The sequence below is a fragment of the Cololabis saira genome, chromosome 10, assembly GCF_033807715.1.
Source record: "Cololabis saira isolate AMF1-May2022 chromosome 10, fColSai1.1, whole genome shotgun sequence".
Classification (NCBI taxonomy): domain Eukaryota; kingdom Metazoa; phylum Chordata; class Actinopteri; order Beloniformes; family Belonidae; genus Cololabis; species Cololabis saira.
Window position 1 is genome coordinate 5,508,586 of NC_084596.1, and position 23,164 is coordinate 5,531,749.

At 43.0% G+C, this 23,164-nt stretch overlaps 2 protein-coding genes and 6 non-coding genes across 9 annotated transcripts in view; 5 read left to right on the forward strand and 3 right to left on the reverse strand.

The window, feature by feature from the left end:
* LOC133452317 (NACHT, LRR and PYD domains-containing protein 5-like) overlaps positions 1-23,164 on the forward strand; it is a 203,948-nt gene that overhangs the window by 43,701 nt on the left and 137,083 nt on the right. The window lies entirely within an intron of this gene.
* On the reverse strand, positions 1,120-3,725 carry LOC133452354 (phospholipase A and acyltransferase 4-like). The gene is made up of 5 exons (XM_061731607.1): positions 3,694-3,725; positions 3,009-3,050; positions 2,769-2,868; positions 2,317-2,575; positions 1,120-1,284 (listed from the first exon to the last, which is right to left on the reverse strand). The coding sequence occupies exons 2-5, from the start codon at positions 3,009-3,011 to the stop codon at positions 1,281-1,283; spliced, it is 366 nt and encodes a 121-aa protein (XP_061587591.1). The 5' UTR covers positions 3,012-3,050; positions 3,694-3,725; the 3' UTR covers positions 1,120-1,280.
* On the forward strand, positions 7,984-8,055 carry trnaw-cca (transfer RNA tryptophan (anticodon CCA)). The gene has a single exon. It is a non-coding gene; the product is annotated as a tRNA-Trp (tRNA).
* On the forward strand, positions 8,257-8,338 carry trnas-cga (transfer RNA serine (anticodon CGA)). Its single transcript has one exon. It is a non-coding gene; the product is annotated as a tRNA-Ser (tRNA).
* On the reverse strand, positions 11,120-11,192 carry trnak-uuu (transfer RNA lysine (anticodon UUU)). Its single transcript has one exon. It is a non-coding gene; the product is annotated as a tRNA-Lys (tRNA).
* trnat-cgu (transfer RNA threonine (anticodon CGU)) lies at positions 11,529-11,601 on the forward strand. Its single transcript has one exon. It is a non-coding gene; the product is annotated as a tRNA-Thr (tRNA).
* On the reverse strand, positions 13,418-13,489 carry trnaq-uug (transfer RNA glutamine (anticodon UUG)). Its single transcript has one exon. It is a non-coding gene; the product is annotated as a tRNA-Gln (tRNA).
* Positions 22,636-22,707, forward strand: trnap-ugg (transfer RNA proline (anticodon UGG)). The gene has a single exon. It is a non-coding gene; the product is annotated as a tRNA-Pro (tRNA).

A 23,164-nucleotide genomic window follows, 5' to 3' on the forward strand; every position in this document is an offset into this window, starting at 1 on the left:
TGCTCCAAGTTTTAGTTTCTCCCCAAGAATTCAGACGGGAACATCAGTACTGTGCCGAAATGAAAAACAGGAAAACTCATCACAAATAATGTTCTCCACTAAATCTTAGAGAGATTCCACATAGAAATCTATCTTACACAGTCCGTTATCTGCTGAACTGCTCGTGTTTTTACTATTATCTCCATGTTATTTTCTCATGTCGCTGTGATTGAAGCTGATGGGATTCAAACAAGAGTTAAGACCTGAGCCAGTAACTGAAACTGAGGTTTGTCATCTACAAACAACTCAGAGAAAATGTCCATGGTTTTCCCTGAATCCGTTTTTGTCCTGATTCCAGTCTGGTCCGCTCAGTCTCTCTTTATAAACGTCATAATGAACCTGTGAGCTGGTTTTCCACCTGCGTTCAGCTCTTGCCTCCTGTTTCAGCTCTGACCGGTGCAGCATCTCTCCAGGGAGGTTTCTCTTTAGCAGGGATCCCCTTCACCTCGCTGGGATCAATGCCCTCAATAATACTCCTAATTTAGGGAGGTTTCTCTTTAGCAGGGATCCCCTTCACCTCGCTGGGATCAATGCCCTCAATAATACTCTTCATTTAGGGAGGTTTCTCTTTAGCAGGGATCCCCTTCACCTCGCTGGGATCAATGCCCTCAATAATACTCTTCATTTAGTCCAGCAGAGAGATGGGGAGGATGGCTGGGGTGGGCCTTCATTCCTGCCTATTATCTAACACCTGGTTTATACTTTATAGAACAATATTTGGAGCAAATTAAAACACGTTGGTTTAGCGTCTGTCTGTGTATCCGTCTATGAATATTCAGATTCAGGAATCAGAGGTAATCAGGACTGAAATACATGGAAACATATTCAATGTCCTGATAAAGAAATCCAGCATCAATGAACATCTAAAGGTCCGTGTAAACATTAAGTTGAAGTACTTTCAAGAAACAAAACAAAGAAACAAAGGATTATTTTTAATGTATTTATTATATTATTGATTCATCTGATCAGCCTCAATCATATTCCTGTTTACATCATATGAAATATTTGATTTCTTTGACATAAAAATCATGCTGCTCCTCAGTTGAAGAAGAAAACATTATTGATTAATTAAGTTGTTTCTAATAAGTCGGAACTGGCACCTTCATTTCTCAAGTTGGGTCATGTGGATTTGACCAAACTTCATGAAATAAGACTCATGGATTGATATTTAGCTTTTCATAGAGCCTGCTGCACTAAGCCCCGTAGGTGCACTCCCCAAGGTGCTGCTGTTGCTTTGTCCTTCACCTGCAGGAGGAACAAAAACTGTTTTACACAAAATAAGATGATTCTTGTCCTTCAGAACACCACAACTCTGAACATTTATGTGCAACACATCTTCTTTTCATGTGAAGATAAGAGGCAGCAGACCAGAGCGGTGCTGGAACCACGTCTGCTGATCTAAATCTCTGGATCCTTTATTACCCCTTTTACACCAAGCTGGTTCCAGGGCTGGTTCTGGGCTAGAGCCAGACTTAGCACCAGTTCTTTGGTTTTACACAGCCTAAGCACCGGCTCCTGGCTCTCAAAACTGGTGCTACACCAGCCCCAACTCTTTGCGGGGCCAGGCGTAAGAACCGCTTTACGTTGGGGGCTACGTGCTTACGTCAAGGGCTGGGGGCGGGGTTACTGAACAACCAAAGCAGAGTAAACACGGAAGAGCGCCATTTTTAAACAACGGAGCGTTGAAGACGGCCGTTAACTTAACAGACTGTTAAAATCTAACGTTAAAATGGATGTAAAGCAGAAGCAGCAATGGTCAACTTGCTGGATCGCAAACTTTTGCTGTCCAAGAAAGGCTTGAGAAGCCAGCAGCAACACTTGGGGTGCGTCCCAATACTCCCCCTCGCCCTAGGCTCTGCGTTGATGTACGCGGTGACGTGTGCCATACGCCGTCATTTCTTAACAGGCGTAGCTACAACTGATAGATTTTATCTATTAAACCAACATTTATCTTCCTAAATGATTTATTTCATCCAGCGTAATTCTCAACAGAGCAGCAGGTTTCTCCCCCGGGAAGACGGTTGAGCTGTGAGGAGCTGCTGTGCCCCGGGGCTGCCGGCTCTCCAGTCAAATTTCTTAACAGGCGTTATTTGGATAAACTGAGCCCAGGTTGGGGATCTTAAAGGTTACTTTTACGCCTGAAAAAAATATAATTCTATAAAAAAAACGTAATAAATGGCTGAGAGGACGAGGAGGAGCTCAGTCCTGTTAAAGGTCCAGGGTTTCTCCAGGACCGTCACTAACACAAACCACAAGGATAAACATGTTTTAACATACCTGCCGACTCTCAGGCCGTAGCGCATCTCAGTGGCAAAGCGGTCACAGTTGTAGTCCCCCAGGTCGTACTGCAGGTCTGTATCCACCAGGGAACAGGCCTTCTTCACCATATCATCAGCTGGACCAGGTCTGTATTTATGATCCAGGAAGTTGTTGACTCTCCACCGGTCCTTCTCCACCACGTCCTCCAGGTTCTTTTTCAACACTTTGCCACCACCAACAGCATTACCAGCAAGACCGCTGGGGCTTGGATAATACTCTAAAAGGAAGAACCAGGAAGAAAAGTGTTTCAGCTGCAGCTTATGCTTATGCTGACACCTAAAGATGCTGACATGGTTCTACGTCTGCTCTGCTGCTGATTCACACCGTTGAGCAGCTGAGAACAACCTGAAACGTTGTTTGGTTTTGTTTCAGTCTGACATGTTGGAGATTGGAGGAATGATGCAACTCACCGGTTATAACGAAGTACACGACGTTTCCACCACCAACATAAACAGCCCAGCAGCTATGACCACCACGGAAGATCTCAATCAGGTCTCCAGGCTTCCTACCCTTCAGTTAGAAAAAAAATAATCAAGCAATCAATGAAGAGATTGTGTGACTGCAACTGAAATAATGATCAAAACTGTCAACAAACCAGTCGACCCAGTTGTTGGTTTGAACAAAATAAATAAATACATTTACAAATTTACCATGTCAAAGAAGTTTCCGTTTGACGGCTAAGCTGCTAGAAGCTGGAAGAAAAACAGAATCACACACCAAAAGTGAGTTCAGAACATCAAACACATCTTTTAAGTTTGAGATCTCCAACACTTTTTCTTTGCTATTAAAATATCAGATGTATTTTTTCCACACATTTGTGCATTCGTACGGTATATACGAAACAATTATATGTACTTACAAACATATTTTGAATTTAGTATAGAATAAAGTTTGTTTTTATCTAAACATAGTTTTATAAATCCTAATATAGTAAATGCATGACTTTTCCTGGGACCAACCTAAATCTATCTATCGTTCTATCTAGATCCGGGCTGTCAGACTCCAGTCCTCGAGGGCCCCTGTCCTGCATGTTCTAGATGTTTCTCTGCTTCAGAACACCCTGATACAAGCGACTGTGTCATTAACCGACTTGTTCAGACCTTGATTACTGGCTAATGATGAATTAATTAGAATCAGGTGTGTTTGACAACTAAAACATGCAGGACAGCAGCCGAGGACCAGAGTTGGGGACCGCTGGTCTGGATCACTCGTGGAAGATTTCATTCCCAAATAAAAACAGCATGCAGGCCCTTTTAATAAGTGATCAACAAAACCCTTTAAAATAAAACAGAACGATACAGGAATGAAATTAAAAATAAATATTTGTAGACTTACAAGCCGTGACGAAGCGGAGGATTCAGGACGGCTGCAACTGCTGGACTGATTGAACTGAAAGTAATAGCGTGCTCTTTATAACTTGTTAAACAACATTCTTCCTTTTCATCATGTAAATCATATTAAGAGACAACCCTTGCCTGTGTAGGTTTCATAATGATCATAACTACATCCTTTTTGAGCTGTTGTGAAATCAAACTGAGCCCTCCACCCTTGTGCACGTTCAGGCTGCAGTGGAAGTTTGTATGACTTGATGTAGATTCTTCAGGCCTGGACATTTAGCGGATGACACCACCCACGACTCTCTATATCAAACCATTCAAAAGTTATGGCAGAAAGTAGGAACTATCAGATATCGACCAATCAGAAGGAGGAGTGGGCCTAATTCAGGCCAATGAAGGTCAAGTACTCAGTACCAATTCCGATGACAGCTCCCATATGTCTTTATCACAACCCGTTCAAAACTTATGGCAGAAAGTAGGAACTATTACATATGGACCAATCAGATGAAGGGTGGGTGCGCTTTTTGGCGTCTATCGTCGCCACGGTAACGCTTTTGAAAGAGAAAAGTAATGTGCATCGTCGCAGGATGGAGACAAACATTTTGATGTATAACACACCTGGGTGCACGTTACGGTTCGGGCCGTATTAACTGCCGAAAGAATGGCATAAATTGCGTAAAAATTACACAATTAATTCAAAATGGCCGACTTCCTGTTCGGTCATGGCGCCAAGAGACTTTTTTTTAAGTTGCGACATGATACAGGTGTGTACCGATTTTTGTGCATGTACGTCAAACCGTATTGTGGGGCTTGAGGAACAAAGTTTTCTAGGGGGCGCTGTTGAGCCATTTTGCCACTCCCATTAATGCAAACCATTAAATATCACATTTTTCGCCAGGCGAAAATTTGGTGACTTTTGGAGCACGTTTAGGGGGAAAAAAGACCCTCCTTTCGTCAAAAGGAAAATAGGGCCTTCGCACTGTAAATGCTCGGGCCCTAATTAGAATCCATTAAAGCTGACTTTATTGTTCCTTTCATGATGTTTTTCATGGACTTATTAATAAAAAACTTTTCAACTTAGAGAAGAATGACTAAAACATAAAAATAACAACATACTAATAAAGTAGTTCTGGATAAGTGGTTGAACATTCCCGTAAGGATGGAGACGCCTCAATATGGCAGAGTTCCAGTAACTAAGTTCTGCTGTAAGACTGATGACACATGAACAACCAAGAGCACATGCTCATTCCTGTAGATCAGGTGCATCCAGATACCTGCAGCTGGAATCTTCTGAGTTTCATTGTGGATAGAAGCACAACAGTCTTCATCTCCTGTCTTTTGTTTGTTTGTTTTTTGTATCGATATCGAGGTGATTATCACACCTCTGGACAGATGTGCTGACCTCAGGGAAGTTCAGTCCTTTTAGACAGACAGACACTTAATTGACCCCCAAAGGGAAATTCAATAAATTTAATTTTAACTCAAGCAGAACTAAAACCCCTAAATAAAATGTGGACGTAGGTTTAGGGGTTTACCAGGTTCTTACAGGGCAGGTGACTGAGCCTATTTATAGCTGCCTAACAAACCTGGTGCTCAGGTTTGCTGTCCTGCATGTTTTAGATGTTTCCTGATTCAACACACCCTGATACAATGACGTGTGCTGAGTTTAATGAGGATATGATGAAGACTATTCAGTTGATCAGGGTGTGTTGATGTAGGGAAATATCTAGAACAGGGGTCACCAATCCTGGTCCTCGAGGGCCGGTGTCCTGCATGTTTTAGATGTTTCTCTGCTTTAACACACCTGATTCTAATTAATCCTCGTTACCAGCTTGTCATCAAAGTCCGGATAGTTCTGTTAATGACACAGTCACTTGTATCATGGTGCAATGAAGCAGGGAAACATCTAAAACCTGCAGGGACACCGGCCCTCGAGGACCAGGGTTGGTGACCCCTGATCTAGAACATGCCGGCCAGTGGACCCACATACTTTTATTTCATTTCAAGACAATTCTGCCACTGTTCAATTCAATTCCATTTCATTTATACAGCATCTATTTCAACAGAATTTATGTCTAGGATCTTTAACGAGATCCAGAACATGACCCCCCGGCAGTTATTACATAAACAATGGTGGTTAAAAACTCCCCTGGTGGGAGAAAAGCCAGACAGTGGCAAGAAAAGCACACAGAGAGAATGAAGAACAGAGAAAGGAGAGACAGACACAATGGCTAACTGGTGCAGTACTAGGATGACTATATAAGCATATGTAGACAACAGACACTGAGGTGGTCGGAGGGGGGGACTGCAGGCCAGGACATCAGCAGGCATATAACAGACATCCACACAGACAGGTGGAAGCAGCAGTGGGATGATCAGAGGGGGGGACTGCAGGCCAGGACATCAGCAGGCATATAACAGACATCCACACAGACAGGTGGAAGCAGCAGTGGGATGATCAGAGGGGGGGACTGCAGGCCCGCACGCAGCTCCTGAAGCTCCGGCCTGCAAACATGCACAGCAGGATAGGCCGTCTTAGATAGATTTTCATTTCTGTACTTCTGGTGTGCTGTTAAACAGTTTTCTGTTGTTAATAACAGCAATAAAAATAGATCTTAAATAGAAAACAGATCTTAACAAGTCCCACTTTGCTGCCATTAACATTGTTACATTATTGTTTGGAAACATGCAGGTCCCTCGGATTAAGAGTCTGATGCTCCACATCTGAGATACCGAGGTCTTGCATGAGAACTTTGTTTCTGTCTTTCCTCCATTTGTTTTTTTAATAGCTTAAGATGGATATTTAAAATGATCATGTCATTACTTAACCGTCAGAAACAGGAGATCGTGGGTTCAACTCCCAGCAGAGCCTTTAAACTCACAACAGTAAGGATGTAACTCAGGTTAAGTTTAAAACCAAATCATTTGTAGAGGATTCTTCCACATGTTTGGATCAAGTCTTCACCTTCTCCTCTCACACGGTGATTGATTTCTCTGAGAGAACAGATTATCTTTGAGCTGCCAGTGTTGAGATGGAGCACACAGACATTTGTAGTGTACATGAAAATATGTTATTCTAACATAAGTGCATCAAAATTACATTTGTGTATGTGAATTGTTCTGTGAATGTTGTCCTGTGAAGGGTGGTGTTCATTCTCCGGGTGGGGGGAGAAGTCCTGCCTCAGGTAAAGGAGTTCAACTATCTCGTTGTTCACTAGTGAGGGAACGATGGAGCGGGAGATTGTCAGACGGATCGCTGCAGCGTCTGCAGTTATGCGGTCGCTGTACCGGATCGTCGTGGTGAAGAAGGAGCCTGTGGCTTAGTTGGTCAAAGCATCTGTCTAGTAAACAGGAGATCCAAGGTTCCCAGCAGAGCCTCTAATCTCATCTCTCTTTGGATGAGAGAAAGATTAGAGATGTCTCATTCATTCCTAGTTCATGGTGGTGAAATGGAAAAATGGCATGTAGCTTAAAAAAAAGGAAGGCACTTTGAAGGTTTCTTAACCAAAGTGAAATCACACATTCCATTCTTAAAGTTCTTCTAAGAGGTGTGGACTGATTGAGAGGGAGGTAATGTCTGGATATTCTGTTCTATGACTTTAATGCTTTGCTGTTCTTCACTCGTCCCACAAGGTGGGGTACTCCTCCAATTCTTCTTGACCAAATGTGTATTTCTGTACGTGGTGTAAAAGTCTGGACAGCTCGGTTTTTGACACAGATACTTGTATCAGGGTGTGCTGAAAGCAGGGTAGCATCTAAGACATGCAGGACAGCGTGCCCCAAGGTTGGGAAAGGAATGAAACTAATGAGAAAAAGGAGCAACTCGTGGACCACATGACCTAATGGACAAGGCGTCTGACTTTGGACCAGAGGTTGAGGGTTCGAGTCCCTCTGTGGTTATAGAGCCTTCAGCTCGGTACATCTAACTCTCATTCAACCGTTAGAGGAGGTTTATCTACCCTCTCTGGTTATTACAAAAAGGAGAGATTAAAAATTCTCCAATAGAATGACAAAACAGAGAACTTTCACTAAGAGCAGGAGTACTTCTGACAAAGTACTCTGCTATAATTACTGATATAATAACTTTTCCCAGTTTCAGGCCTTGGTAGAAGAATACACAAGTCATGGAGCTGTCAACATGCAGAGTTCTGCGACTCTGTCTACGCTCACGGTCTGATGTTCAGAAATGGACTTGAATGTGAAAAGTTGTGGTGAAGGAAGTTATTTGGTTTTGAAGGTGTGCCCGCTATGATCAGATTGGTGTACAACCTCAGAGGATAACAGAAAAGGCTCTGTGGCGCAATGGTAGCGCGTCTGACTCCAGATCAGAAGGTTATGTGTTCAACTCACATCAGGGTCATAATGAACTTTCAGTTTTGTTTTATCCATCCTCACGAGTTCACCAACCAGACTAACTTTAGCTGCAACAGAAAACTTTCATATGTACCTGGAATTATGCAAGTCTGCACAATCACCTGCCTTGAAGAAAGGAGGAACAATCTTTAAATAAAAGGAATTGCATTTGTTTATCTGATTCTGCAGATTCACACCTTTTAGAGTGGTTGTTGTGGCCGAGTGGTTAAGGCGATGGACTCGAAATCCATTGGGGATTCCCCGCGCAGGTTGAAATTCTGTCAACAACGATTCATGTATGAATGTTAATCTTAATCCTAATCTCAGGGTCGTGGGTTTGAGCCCCACGTTGGGCTGAAGTCACATTTATGGAGTTTGTTTGAAGTGTAGAGTCCAGGTTGAAGGTGAGCAGAAAGGAATCACCTCCACTGCTGTTCTGGTCACTGAGATGGATTTTACTGGCTGAGAATGGTGACATCATCAATGACATCACATGTCTGATGACATTCCAGGGTTTGATGAAAGAATTAGTAATTATGACAATGTATCTGATGCATGTAATTCATTTGCCGATGACGATGCTAACATGTGCACGTTACCAAATGTATCAACACCGCCCTCTGCTGTTTATATTGAAACGCAAACATTTTGCTTAACATTCTGCAGTGTCCATGGTAACCATCCCAATCTCACACACAGTGCAGTAACATCAGAAATGTTTCACCTCTATACTCCAAGACTGACCTGCTGAGGTCATCATGTTTTCATGTTCCTGTGGCAGAATTATTTCCCTATTTCTGTTAAATAGCTCCATGACTTGTGTATTCTTCTACCAAGGCCTGAAACTGGGAAAAGGAAACATTTTAAATGAATTATTGTCTCCCTTATGCACCGTTTGCCGGGTCCTTACCACTGGCAGAGTCCATTGTCCTTGGCTAAGTGTCCAGGCCGTAGCACCCCCCTCTCCACCGCAATCAATTGAAGTGTGAATGGTCTGAAAATCTGATCCAAACACCCTAGTGGATTTTGTTGTGTCCGTGGCACCTTTTCTTTCTTTTTCCAAAAGTTTGAGAAGCACTCTTGCTGCCACAGGGGTGCTGTGACCGGGATTCCAACCGGGGTTGCTGCAGCCACAACGCAGAGTACTCACCACTATACGATCACAGCTTGAAAGGGTCCATGTACACAGCTTTAGATATGTGCTCGCTTTCTGCAGTTATGAGAGTGAACACAGTGTGAGGTTGGAAGAAGAGTTTACGGAGGTGTGCCGCCCCTGTCGTCAGGTAAGGGCATTTGCTTTGAATGAGATATGAGGAATGAAGAGAATGAATAAAAGAGGTCCCATGAAAGACAAACATAATGCATGAGCCGGGGCAGATTTGATCACGCACTCTGTGACTATCATCTTGACCCGGGTTCTGCTGTGAGTCACGTTGAAGCGTGTTTGTTCTCCAGCATCAGGATCGGGGTACGGGGTAATGAGCGTGAGGAGGCACGGATATCCTCTATCCCCCAGGAATAGCCATCATATTCTCCTGCAATTGCACATATAACACAAAGTTAGACACATGAATATTCGCAAAACTGATCAATATAATATTATAATATAACGCACTCTGTAGAAATGTGGTGTCAAATTTGATTCCTATATCCTGCATCCTGCACAGAGCCTGGCCATCTCGCCTCCACGTTTGATATTAGATTTGCAGCATCGCATCATCTGGCAATTGAAAAAATACATTTTCAAACATCATTAAGAGAGCGCTCAAAAATAAAAGCAGCTTACGGTTCCATTATACCTACTTGGACATTGATGCTGTGGAAACCTTTCCTGTTAACAAAGTCAGCCTCATTTTGGGATGGTGCTGTAATTGGCACAAGATCTCGGATCATTTGTTTTGTACCGTTTCAGAGCGTGATTGCTGTGTTCACATGTACCAAACGTTCCGATCTTTAGGGGGAAACATTCCCTGTTCCGGAACAACTGCTTGAAACGGGACGGGTGTGAAAGCACCCTTAATGACCCTCGTAGGTTTGTGGCCAGGAAAACGAATAAAGTTGTGCATGAAGCGCTTTAGCGCAAAGCACACTTTACACACCGACCGACAGGCAGTTGCTTTTCCGATATGTTCAGCGTCTCCAATACTGTACAGAAACTCCCACATGCAAAAAAACGGAGAGCGATGCAGATTGTTTGCAGGAAGAGAGGGCAGACCCACGATGTGTTAACATTAAAAACATTAACAATGGTTAAAGTTAAAACAATTTTTAATGGTTAAACATTAAAAATGGTTGAATTGTAACAGTGGTGTCGCTTTCATTTTTTCTAACATTATTAGCTGATTATATGTGTAGTGGGCTGGCATCAGTATTTGATTTTAGAATGAATTTTGAGTGTATGTCTCACAGACTATGAGCTGAGGAATATTGAAAATTGTGAGTGTATTTCTCCCAAACTATAAGTTTACTTTTTTTAACTATACTTTTTTTAAAGATAATATTAAGATAATTTAAGGCAACTGTAAGTGTAATTTTTATTTTATATAAACTTAAAACATTTAAATATCACTAAAATATTTTTGGGTAATCAGTTTAAAAAAAAACTTGAGTTCTGTGAACTTATTATGGTTTACAGTGTATGGATGGAGAAGGTTACTCAAATAAATCAGGGGTTCTGCTGAAAAACTGTAGCGCTCTCGCAAATTCTGCTGAAATCTCATCGGGGAAAGATAAAATGTCATACCGTGGTCTTATCACCCTCTCACGGTGAATTACACGGAGGCTTCTATGTGTAACAAGTTGCAGCAGCTCCTGAACCTGCGCTTAAACACCCGAACATAACTGGGTTATCTGAACAAAACCGGCATAAAGCCCACCCCCTACCAGGTTATGTTCAGATCCCTAACCCTGTTACCATGGTGATTTACTTAACCTGACCATTTTAGAATGGAAATCCCAGGTTTACCATTTACCCTGGGTTAACATACCCAGTTTAGCCACTAAACCTCCTTCTTTGATTAATACCCCCCTGGTTGTTTCTTTTTAATCAGGATTTGTGGTCATCAGATAATCACCTGAACAGGGACTTGAACCCTGGACCCTCAGATTAAAAGTCTGATGCTCTTCCAGCTGAGCTACTCAGGTCATATTTGGAATGTTCTCTTTCTTCTTTTCTTCATGTCTTTAGATACATGTGATGTCATTGATGATGTCACAAGGAATAGTGCTCATGCGGTTATAGATAGCAATCATTAAAGTCAGGCAGGGTCACCAGGGCCAGGCAGGAGAAAAATACAAATAATGTTTTAGAGGAGGAAGATTTTTTTTTCATAATGCACTTCGAGAAAAAAGTCCAAATGTCGAGCAAAAGTCGAAATGTAGAGATTAATTTTGAAGTACAATTTCGATAAAAAAGTCGAAATGTAGAGATTAATGTTGAAGTACAATTTCAAGAAAAAAGTGGAAATGTTGAGGCAAAAGGGCCCTGTGGCTTAGTGGTCAAAGCGCCTGTCTCGTAAACTGGAGATCCTGGGTTCAACTCCCAGCAGAGCCTTTAAACTCACAACAGTAAGGATGTAACTCCTACTTAAAACCAAAGTATTGCTTTGATCAAGGCTTCACCTTCTCCTCTCACACGGTGATTGAGTTATGAGAGTTCAACAGAGCAACATTATCTTTGAGCTGTCAGTGTTGAGATGGAGCACACAGACATTTTTAGTGCATATGAAAATTCTAACATAAGTGCATCAAAATTACATTTGTGTATCTTGTCCTACGCACGTGTGAATTGTTCTGTGCATTTGTGAATGTTGTCCTGTGAAGGGTGGTGTTCCTTCTCCGGGTGGGTGGAGAAGTCCTGCCTCAGGTGGAGGAGTTCAAGTATCTCGTTGTTCACGAGTGAGGGAACGATGGAGCGGGAGATTGACAGACGGATCAGTGCAGCGTCCACAGTTATGCGGTCGCTGTACCGGACCGTCGTGGACCCTCTGTGGTTATAGAGCCTTCAGATAGTTAGATCTGGTCTCCTAACTCACATTCACTCTTTAAAGCAGTGATTCTTAACCATAGGGCCACGCAAGCTTGGGCCGCGAGCGCCACCTAGAGGGCCGCAAAAAGAATTCTGTTTCGTACATGTGGGCCGCGAGACTAGATAGCAACAATGAATTCCATTGTCGACAATTGTCGGCAGACGCGTTTTTCCAATGGAGTGAGGCGTCTCACTTCAATACAATCTCTGCAGAGAGTCGCGCATGCGCGATAGCGTCTCTGCCGAGCGGTAGCGGGTCAACACAAATGACGGCGTCCTGTAGCAGCTGCTGCGCGTAACAAAACTTCTAAAGTTTGGGAGCCTTTTAGCCTGGATACGGTGAATAAAAAGATTACTTGCAAGGTTTGCAAAGCAGACCTTGCTTATCACGGGAGCACGTCGGTAATGCACTGGATTTCAAGTCCATCGCCTTAACCACTCGGCCACAACAACCTGTCAGCTGTGTGTGTGTGTGTGTGTGTGTGTGAGAGAGAATCTTCAGAACAAGACAATTTAGAGCCTTTATTTGAAAATGGTTGGTTTTATTTTATCAGTTTGAGACATATTTTCATCCTCATTTTTTAAAAACATTTTGATGCAATGCATTTTCATCAACAGTCAGTGCAGTCAGTGCATGTTCATACATCCACTTTCTTGTTTGCAAAAAGCTCTGGATAGATTTCAGTTAATCTCTCACAGGAATCTCATGTATGAGAGGAAGTCTTAAGTAGCAGAGGATGGTTTCCATCCATCCACCTCTGGGTTATGGGCCCAGCACGCTTCCGCTGCGCCACTCTGCTGTTTGACCAGGATGTGACTCCGCCACACAGTCCGTGACTTTGGGGGACGGCGTCACTCCTTTCAAATCTTCTGACAGTGTCAAAAATCCTACAACTCTCTCAACTAACTAACCAGCTTAAATGACATCATGTGACCCAGCACAATTCTCTCAGATATGAATGAAGCAGATCTCTTCTAAGACTGATTTCTTTCTGATTATCTCTTAAAATTGATCAGATTTGTTTGGAACTGTGAAGGGAAACAACTGTTGGAAATGATCCTTCGTATTGATCAGTGACCATCATTAGCATCACTAGCTGAAAACGACTGTATAAACTGCTTAAACATCATTCAAGAACATACTCATGATATTAGATACATTCATCACATATTTAAGGGTTCTTATGGACATTTTAGGGTAACTCCAGCCCCCTAAAGCAGGTCTAATGGTGTCCATGTTTCCATTTCCCCGTGTTGTTTTTTGGAGCCTCGTGGATTGATACTACAACATCATGTGGGTAAAACCTTGATACCTTTGTACCTGGTTGTGTGGGAGACTGACAGGTTCCACTGAGATTTGAACTCAGATTACTGGAGTCAAAGTCCAGAGTGCTAACCATTACACCATGGAACCCTGTTCAGCTTTTATTGTGGTTTTATGGTGGTCCTGAAACCAGAACATGAGTGAAATGCAGGGTCTGGTGGTGGTGCTAGTGTACGTTAATGGAGAATGACTTTGGTCAGTTGTGGAACTGCAACAAAAGAAACTTGCATGCTTTGAAAATGGCGGGCATAAAAATAAAATCCTGTAAAAAACTCTGCTACAATTCTTGACAGTAAGATGGATACTGCAGGTTTTCTCCTGGCTGCTCTCAAAGACTCTTGCTGATGTTAACCATTACACCATGGAACCCACTTCTGCTGTTATTGTGGTCTGACATTGGCACCTGACAGAGTGCTGTCCATGAGTCCTGTCCATGGTACCGAGAGCGCCTGGGTGTTTAGGGTACCAGGGCCCTGGTCCTCCAGCTCCACGGGCTGGCTCTTTCACTCCGGTGGCCGGTCGGGGGGGAGCTTAACAGCGGGTCCCCAGGTTCGCACAGTGAGCCGGATCTTTGGGTGGCTCCGGGTCTGGACGGTGAGTCAAAGGTTTGTTGCTGAGCAGCGGGGCGGTGAGCCGGGTTGGTGAGTGGCTTTCAGGGCCGTGCTGTCAGTCTGTGTCCGGGACGAGGCGACGGTGGGCATAAAAAGCGATTCTCCCAGAGATTCTCTAGATCAGGGGTCACCAATCCTGGTCCTCGAGGGCCGGTGTCCTGCATGTTTTAGAGTTTTCTCTGCTTTAACACACCTGATTCAACACACCTGATTCTTTTTTTTTATTCTGCTCACAGCGTTTCTAATCAGTCCTCAGGTTCTTCATCAATGCTGAGTGAGTGAATGTGGTCAACAAAAGGTTGCCAAGTTTTGTTAAAGGCTTCCAAGGAACCCCGACGGGAGAACCTAATCTTCTCCAGCTTAATGCAGTATAGGATTTCATGTATCCCTCTATTGTGTGTGGGCGGAAGCGTATGTGTCCATTTGAGGAGGATGAGCCTTCTAGCGAGTAAAGTTGTGAAGGCTATAACTCGTTTCGCAGTGTTAGGCATCCCAGTGTGTCGTGGTACTCCAAAGAGGGCAGTGAGGGGGTCGGGGTCAATTGTGCTACCCAAAACCCTCCCCAGCGTATCAAACAACCCCAACCAAAATAAAGACAATTTCGGACATGACCAAAACATATGCATGTAATCTGCCGGTGATAATTTACATCTGTTACATGAGTCAGCCCTATCTGGGTAAATCTTCGCTAATCTTGCATTGGTGTAGTGGCTCCTGTGTAGGATTTTGCATTGAAGTAGACAGTGTCTTGCACATATAGAAGATGCGTGTACCAGATGTAACATATGATCCCACTGATCATCAGTGATATCAGTCCCAAAGTCCTGACTCCACACAGTTCGAAGTGAGTCCAGTCTGGTTGGATTAACCGCAAAAATGTTTCTATAAATGATAGAAATCAACCTCTTAGAGTCTGTCTTCAGAGATAGAAACGGGTCTAAACTAGAGTTTGGGGGCTGACTAGGGAATTGCGGGTATTGTTTCTGAACAAAATGTCTAACCTGAAAATAACGAAACCGATGGGAGTTTGGGAGAGTGAATTTAGCAGCCAGATCAGAAAATTGAGGGAAAATCCCATCAATGTATAGGCTACTGACAGAATGTAGACCTTTCTCATGCCAATCCCGAAATGTTGGATCTGAGTAAGAAGGGACAAAACAATGATTGCGGTAAATAGGAGCCAGACCTGATGGTACATGTAAACCAAAGTGGTTTCTGAATTGGCTCCAGATTTTTAAGGTGTTAGTCACAATCGGGTTAATGGAGACCTTGAGCGGCAGAGGTAATTGTGCACAGACCACTGACCACAGTGAGTGCCTGGATGAGGATATCTCCATTTGAGCCCATTGGGGTAAGCCAGCTTGTGCAATTTTGGAGTTCCAAAAGAGGAGTTTATTAATATTACACGCCCAGTAATAATGACGGAAGCTTGGCAGCGCCAGGCCACCCTCTGCCTTGGGGAGTTGGAGAATCTCCTTCCTAATACGAGCCTTTTTATCACACCATAGAAATGAATTAATTATTTTATCAAGAGAGAGAAAAAATGAGTTGCGTAAGAAAATCGGAATTTGCTGAAAGAGATATAAAAATCGCGGTAGAGTAATCATCTTGATCAGGTTAGCACGTCCCATTAAAGAGAAAGGCAGGGAGGACCACCTGGCTAAGTCTTCTTTGCAGCGCTCAACTGAGGGATCAAAGTTCTTGGCAGCTAGTTCTGTAAAGGATTTACTCACAAAGATACCCAAATATTTAAACCCTTCCGAGGCTTTCCTAAAGGGAAAAATATTTTGAGGAAGAGCATTAGCCAGATCGTTAACTGGAAAATATTCACTTTTATCAAGATTGAGTTTATAACCGGAGATTTTCTTAAATACCTCTAATATGTTCAAAATTACAGGAAGGGAGTTCGGGGGGTCCGAGATATATAGCAGGAGGTCGTCCGCGTACAACGACAACTTGTGAGTTAACCCTTGGCGCATGATACCGTCAAAACGACCCTCATTACGGAGCCAGATAGCCAACGGCTCCACGGCGAGCACAAACAGAGAAGGGGATAAAGGACAGCCCTGTTTATTACCTCGCGAGAGCGGAAACGAGTTGGAGCGGATTCCATTGATATTGACTGAAGCAACCGGGGATGTGTAGAGTAACTGAATCCAGGAAATAAAATTAGCGCTGAAACCAAACCTGTTGAGAGCATAGAACATGTACCTCCACTCCACCCGGTCGAATGCCTTTTCGGCATCTAAAGAAAGAACGATTTCGGGAGAGTCCGCGGTGGGGGTGTAAATAACGTCGAATAACCGTCTGGTGTTAAAGAAAGAGTGTCTACCAGGGATAAAACCAGATTGGTCTGGATGAATAAGAGCAGGCAATACTCTCTGGATGCGGGTGGCAAGGACCTTAGCCATTATTTTAAAATCCACATTCAGTAAGGATATGGGTCTGTAACTGCCACACAGCAACGGATCTTTGTCTTTCTTTAATAAGAGAGAAATTGAGGCTTCTGTCAGGGTGGGTGGAAGTTGGCCTTTCTGGAAAGCGTCATTAAACATTCTGACCAGGATCGGAGTGAGTAAGTCTGCAAAAGCTTTGTAAAACTTCGTAGTGTACCCGTCAGGGCCGGGAGATTTCCCAGTTTGCAAAGATTTAATGGCAGTTGTTACCTCTGCTGCGGTCAATGGTGCACCTAAATCGTCAGCGCCTTCCAGGTTGATTTGAGGAAATGTAAGGTCATCCAAGGGGTTACGGCTGTCCCAGTCCTGTGAAGAGGACTCAGAGGAGTAGAGTGAAGAATAGAAGTCGGAGAAAACATTACAGATCTCGGTGGGGTCTGTTTTGATATCACCCGTGGATGATTTTATATTGGGGATCAGTCTAGACGCGCTAGCCGAACGAGCCTGGTATGCAAGCAGTTTACCTGCTTTATCTCCCTGTTCGAAAAAACGTTGTCTGGTATGTAGTAGCTGTTCTTCAACTTTACTGGAGGCTAACACGTCATATTGCGATTGCAGCAGAAGCCGTTTCTTATACAGAGCCGCTGAAGGGTTTTCTGCGTATTGAGTGTCCAAGTTTCGGATCTCAGTTGAAATGTCTGCCATCTTAGTATGTTCAGATTTTTTAAGATGGGAAACGAAAGAGATAGCCTGCCCCCGAATATAAGCCTTGAAAGTCTCCCAGAGCGTGTCAGATCCGATGCCCGGCGTATCATTGGTCTCAAAGAAGAATTTAATCTGCGAAGTGAGGAAGGATTTGAATCCTGCTTCTGAAAGCAAATGCGAGCTAAATTTCCAGTGTTTTGAGGGAGCTTTGCAACCAGAAAACTTAATATCAACAGTGGTTAGCGCGTGATCTGAAATAACTATGCTATGATATTCACTGGTGACAACGTTATGTAACAATTTACTATCCAGTAAAAAAAAGTCGATCCGGGAGTATGAGTGGTGAACATGTGAAAAGAAAGAGAAAGCTTTGCTGGATGGAAATCTGGCCCTCCAGGGGTCCTCCAAGCCGAGCTGACTGGCGTGAAATTTTAAAGCTTTGGCAGATTTGGATAAAGAAGTTTGTTTCCTTGATGATCTGTCAAGGTCTATATCTTGAACCAGGTTAAAATCACCACCGATTATAATCTGGTGATCATCCAAATTGGGTATGGTGGAAAAGAATCTGGATATAAATTTGTCATCATCCCACGTTGGTGAGATGAGATGATGAGATATACTTTATTATCCCCGAGGGGAAATTTGTTTTGGGCAAAGGTACCAAAGTGCATACAGCGTCTTTTTAAAACATGAGACAAACAATCAACAACAGCATTTCGGCAGTTCACAGTTCATCATTGTAAAAATTCAAGTACTATCAAAAGATCAACAATAAAAACCCCAGTTATAAATCATCATACAAGAGTACTATCAAAAGATCAACAATAAAAACCCCAGTTATAAATCATCATACAAGAGTACTGTCAAAAGATCAACAATCAAAATCCAAGTAGTAAATCAGGTACAAAAGTACAGTAGTGCAAAACACAGATACAAAAAGTTCAGTACTAGGGGCTGTACTAGGTGCATATAGCGAAGCCAGAACCACGGGAGTATTTTGCAATTTGCCTGAAACGATGACATATCGGCCGTTAGGGTCAAGTACAGATGCTTCAAGCTCAAAAGAAACGTTTCTATGTATAATGATAGCCGCCCCCCTGGCCCTCTCAGAGTACCTCGAGTGGAACAGGTGTCCCATCCATGGCTTCTTAAGACGGGACACTTCAGAGGTGCAAAGATGCGTTTCTTGAAGGAAGCATACATCGCCCCTAAGATGTACTAAGTGGGATATCACCTTATTGGCTTTAGAGACCTCATTCACTCCTTTGGTGTTCCAGGAGACGAACCGGATGTTCCTACCAGTCATTTGTGACTTGGAACTGCCGATGTAAAGATACCTGAGCAGAAAAGGAAGGGGTGGGGTGGGGCGGGGGTGGGGGGTTGTAGCCACTCACACACACATTCATTCAGGACGAAGACAGACATAAACAAACCTAGTCCCTAAGGAAACGCTAAACACTTGTATCTCCTAAGATACAGAACTACCTGACTTAGTCAGTTATAAACTTCCCCTACAAAACCTCTCTTCCCTCAGTGTAAAATAAATCCGTACAAACCCCCCAAGAATGTAACAACGTGGCTCGTGGAGGCATGAACTATAACGAGCACACTCATTTATGTGGTGCTGATGGTAATAAGTCCACATTTCCTAATAATGCCAATCAGAGCAGTATGGAGGAAATGTAAAATAAAAACAGTCAAAGTAAACAAAGACATGTGAAAAAACTCGCAACACCACCTAATATGTTAAGCAAGGCATATTAACTGGCAAGAATGCGGTAATAAATTAAAATAAAATTATCGTTAATTGTCCAGAAAGAAAGCAAAAGTCCAAAGGGTAGGTGTCGGACCACGTTGCTCCACTTACAGATTAGGCACCTCCGGGAGCGGAAGCGGCGCCCACAGTGCACAGAGAATATGCTGCACAGTTCGATCCCTTCATGGTGGCCCCATCCAATGAGTAGTGGCAGTTGTCAAAAAAAAAATAAAAAAAAATAAATAATTCACTTCAGGCAAAGTAATAAGAGTCCAAACCAAACGAAATGCGTGCTACCCAGCACAGGCTCTTCATCACACAGTATGTCAAGTAAAAAGTTAAATATTAATATAAAAAAAAAATAAAAATAAATAAATAAATAAATAAATAAATAAATAAAAAAATAAAAATTAAATAATTCACTTCAGGCAAAGTAATAAGAGTCCAAACCAAACGAAATGCGTGCTACCCAGCACAGGCTCTTCATGACACAGTATGTCAAGTAAAAAGTTAAATATTAATATTAAAAAAATAAATAAATAAATAAATAAAAAGAAAAAAAATAAATAAATAAATAAATAAAGTTAAATCAAACAAAATTAAAGTTAACAAAAAAAAAAAAAAAAGTTGAAAAAATTAAAACTTGTTCAAGGCACCCAGGGAGGGATCGTGTCCATAAAGTGTCCATACCAACAAAACAACAAAAAAAAAAAGGTGTGCTACCCATCACAGGTTCTTCATGACACAGCATGTCAAGTTAAGAAAGAAAATTAAATTGAAAAATTGTTCAAGGCACCCAGAGGGCACCCCACGCACGGAGGCCCCGGACCGTGCTACAAAATAATGCCCTGTGTAGCAAAAAAGAAGCAAAAAACAAATCAGGTCGCAACAACCAAAGAACGTTCAGTTCAAGCACTGCAGCAGGTGGCCAGCCCGGGCTGCAGCTCCAAGTGAAAAGTGGTGGGGGCTGCGCTAAAAACAAGCCGTTAGCTCCGGGCCAGGCCGACGAGCACGTTAAAAATACTGCTCAAGGTTAATTACCGTGTCTCAGGTGGTGTTGCGCCTGTCAGCGATGTATTTCTTGGCTTCCTGAACCGACGAGAGCCGAACCGTGCTCCCGTCCTCCGTGGTGATTCTCAGCCTGGCCGGATACTGTAAAGACGGCTTGAGCCCCAGGTCGTACAGCTGTGACATGACTCCACGATACTCAGTACGGAGCTCAAGCACATCAGCAGGATAGTCCTCATAAAAAGCTATCGGCTTGCCCTCGTAGTGTAGCTCCCCTCTCCTCCGCCTGGCCTCGCGCAGCACCCTCTCCTTGGTCTGGAAACTGTGGAAGCACATAATAACAGTCCGCGGCTTCTCAGTCGACTTAGGCCTGGCAAATGGTATCCTGTGTGCACGTTCCAGCTTTGGTGGTTTGGGAAGAACCTCCTCGCCCATCACTTTTCGCAGCAGGGTAGAAAGAAAGGCGGTCGGGCGAGGCCCCTCAGTCGACTCCGGCAGCCCAATAAGCCGGAGGTTTGCCCGGCGGCTCCTCGCCTCGAGGTCCGAGGCTTTGGCCTTTAGCTTAGCATTGCTAGCCTCTAGCTCCGCACAGGTAGTCTCCAATGCGGCTAGGCGCTCGTCGGTAAAGTTGGCGTTTGTCTCCAGCGAGCCGATGCGTTGACCATGGTCTAATACTGTAGCGTGCACCACGTCAATCTTGGCTTCCAATGAGGCCATGGAAGATTTAAATTCCGACGAAAGGGCCGCCTTGTGGTCCTGTAGCAACGTTGTTAGCGCCGCCATGCTAACGTCGCTAGCCGCGGCTTCTTCCTTTTGTGAATTGTCCTTTCTTGGTCTCAAAGTGGACATTATGCTGAGTAAACAGCAGGTTGTTAAATAACAAGCCCCGTTAAACGTCAGAAGAGCGGGGTTTTAAAGTTTATAAAACGTAGTTGAGGGAGCGAGAGAGAAACGTGACTACTCCTCGTCACCCATACCGGAAGTCCCAACACACCTGATTCTAATTAATCATCGTCACCAAAGTCTGGATAGTTCTGTTGATGACACAGTCACTTGTATCATGGTGCAATGAAGCAGGGAAACATCTAAAACCTGCAGGGACACCGGCCCTCGAGGACCAGGGGCCTGTACTACGAAGCAAGTTCAACATATCCAGGATATCTTTTCCTTATCCAGATTCACTAACCCGGACAATTGCAATCACGCTAAGCGGTCACACGACGGTGGTTATCAACTCGGTATATCAACCCAGGTTTCTCCAATCTGGATATGAGCGCGTGCACATAAAAGGGGCAGTGTTTTCAGCGCATGACCAATCGCAAGCATGGAGAAGTCCGCTGTCAGAGCCGCTTATTTCAGTAGCGAAGAGCAAACAATAATTTTACGGAAATATGATGAGTATAGGCATATAATACAGGCAAAAAGCAACACAGTTGCAGCTGCAAAATGCAGGAAAGACAGCTGGCAAAAGATCGCTGACTGTATAAATGCGTAAGTTCATAGGGATATAAACATATATTTGAATATTCTGGGAATCTTAATCTTAAACTGTAAACCATGATCAGCAATATTAAAATAATAAAAGGCTTGCAATATTTCAGTTGATTTGTAATGAATCCAGAATGTATGACATTTTTGTTTTTGTGTTTGCATTACAGAAAATCACAATATTCTAATTTTCTGAGACAGTCCTGTATATATTGGTTCTATAACTATTGTTGACCGATAACTTGTGCTGATGCTGTACCAAAGAATTGGGTTTATTTATTTATTTTATTTAATTTTTAATTTTTTCAGGAGGGGGTATTTAGTATTTTAAAGTGACTTCTCAGAATGTTCGAGGGACGAAATTGAAAATCCCTTTTTTGCTATCCCCTTACAAATGCATCTTCTTTTTGATTTCTTCTTGATTTATTTATTTAATTGGTATTAGTTTTGGATTGACTGTACATCGGATTTTGGGTGATGATTTGTTTTATTTATTCATTGATTGATTTATTTTTTATTTTCTCCTCCACCTTTTTTTCTTTTTTTCCTTTTTTTTTGGATCGTTCATACAGGTACTCATCAGGGAAAGCAAAGGGGTTTTGGTGGTCCCTGAATACGCGTTCTCTTCGGAGGGATCCTCTCACGATCCGCGCACCAAGCTCCACTGGTGCGCCCAAATCCCGCTTCGTAGTACAGGCCCCAGGATTGGTGACCCCTGCTCTAGATGCTGTCCTAAATAACTGCTCTTTTTACTTCTTCAATTACATTTTCTGTGTGTATATAATCCTACCTCAATCAGAGTTTCCTCTGATCCGTCTACAGCATCTAGAAGCTTCTTTGGCAGGCAGACAGCAACTGCTAGTCTATTTTCTTAATGACCATTGTTTACTTGACTCAATTGTGTAGGTATCATCATACGAAACAAGAAGTCTCCCCGTCGGGGAATCGAACCCCGGTCTTCTGCGCGACAGGCAGAGATACTGTCCACTATACTAACGAGGACAGCTTTTTGCCCAAAGAACTTCCTGAATGCAGGAATTTAATAACTGTGTACCAATGTCATTGGAAAGTCAGTGTCCACCTCCGTTTAAACTTTTATATCGGTCCGCGATTCTCGGCTCTCCGCGGTCTCAGCGCGACAGGAATGGGGGACCTTTCGCGTGTGAGGCGAACGTGATAACCACTACACTACAGAAACAGACATATGTTTCTGGTATATATATATAGGTATGATGTGACCGTGATTTTTTGTTTGCCGGATATGTGTTTTGTGGCTCGTTGGTCTAGTAGTATGATTCTCGCTTTGGGTGCGAGAGGTCCCGGGTTCAATTCCCGGACGAGCCCCAGAGATTTACGCAATTTGTGGTTTTTCTCCTCCAAGTAGCAAAGTTTCAAGACTGAAACATTAAACATTAAATATAGCAATTTACAGCATTGCCTCTATGATGTTTCCTAGCAGACGGACGCAGATTATATTCAGAGCATGCACCACATGTCTGCCACCATTTTCTCAAGAACAGGAAGTGCCTAACAGGACGTGATGTCATCAGTGACCAAATACCAAAATAAATCTTTCTTTTAAACAAGTTAAACTTATAGCAGATAAATACATCATTTCAAACTGTAATGAATACCAACTAATTATTTAAGAGACAAATAAATAAGAAACAAAAGAATGCCTTAGAGGCAGCACACTCCCAAAGCCATTTCTGTCCTCCGGTAAGGCAACCATTAGAATCCAGGGTGGAACACCAGGGGGATCTAAATAGGGCTCACAGAGAACTCCATGTTGTGTTACTTC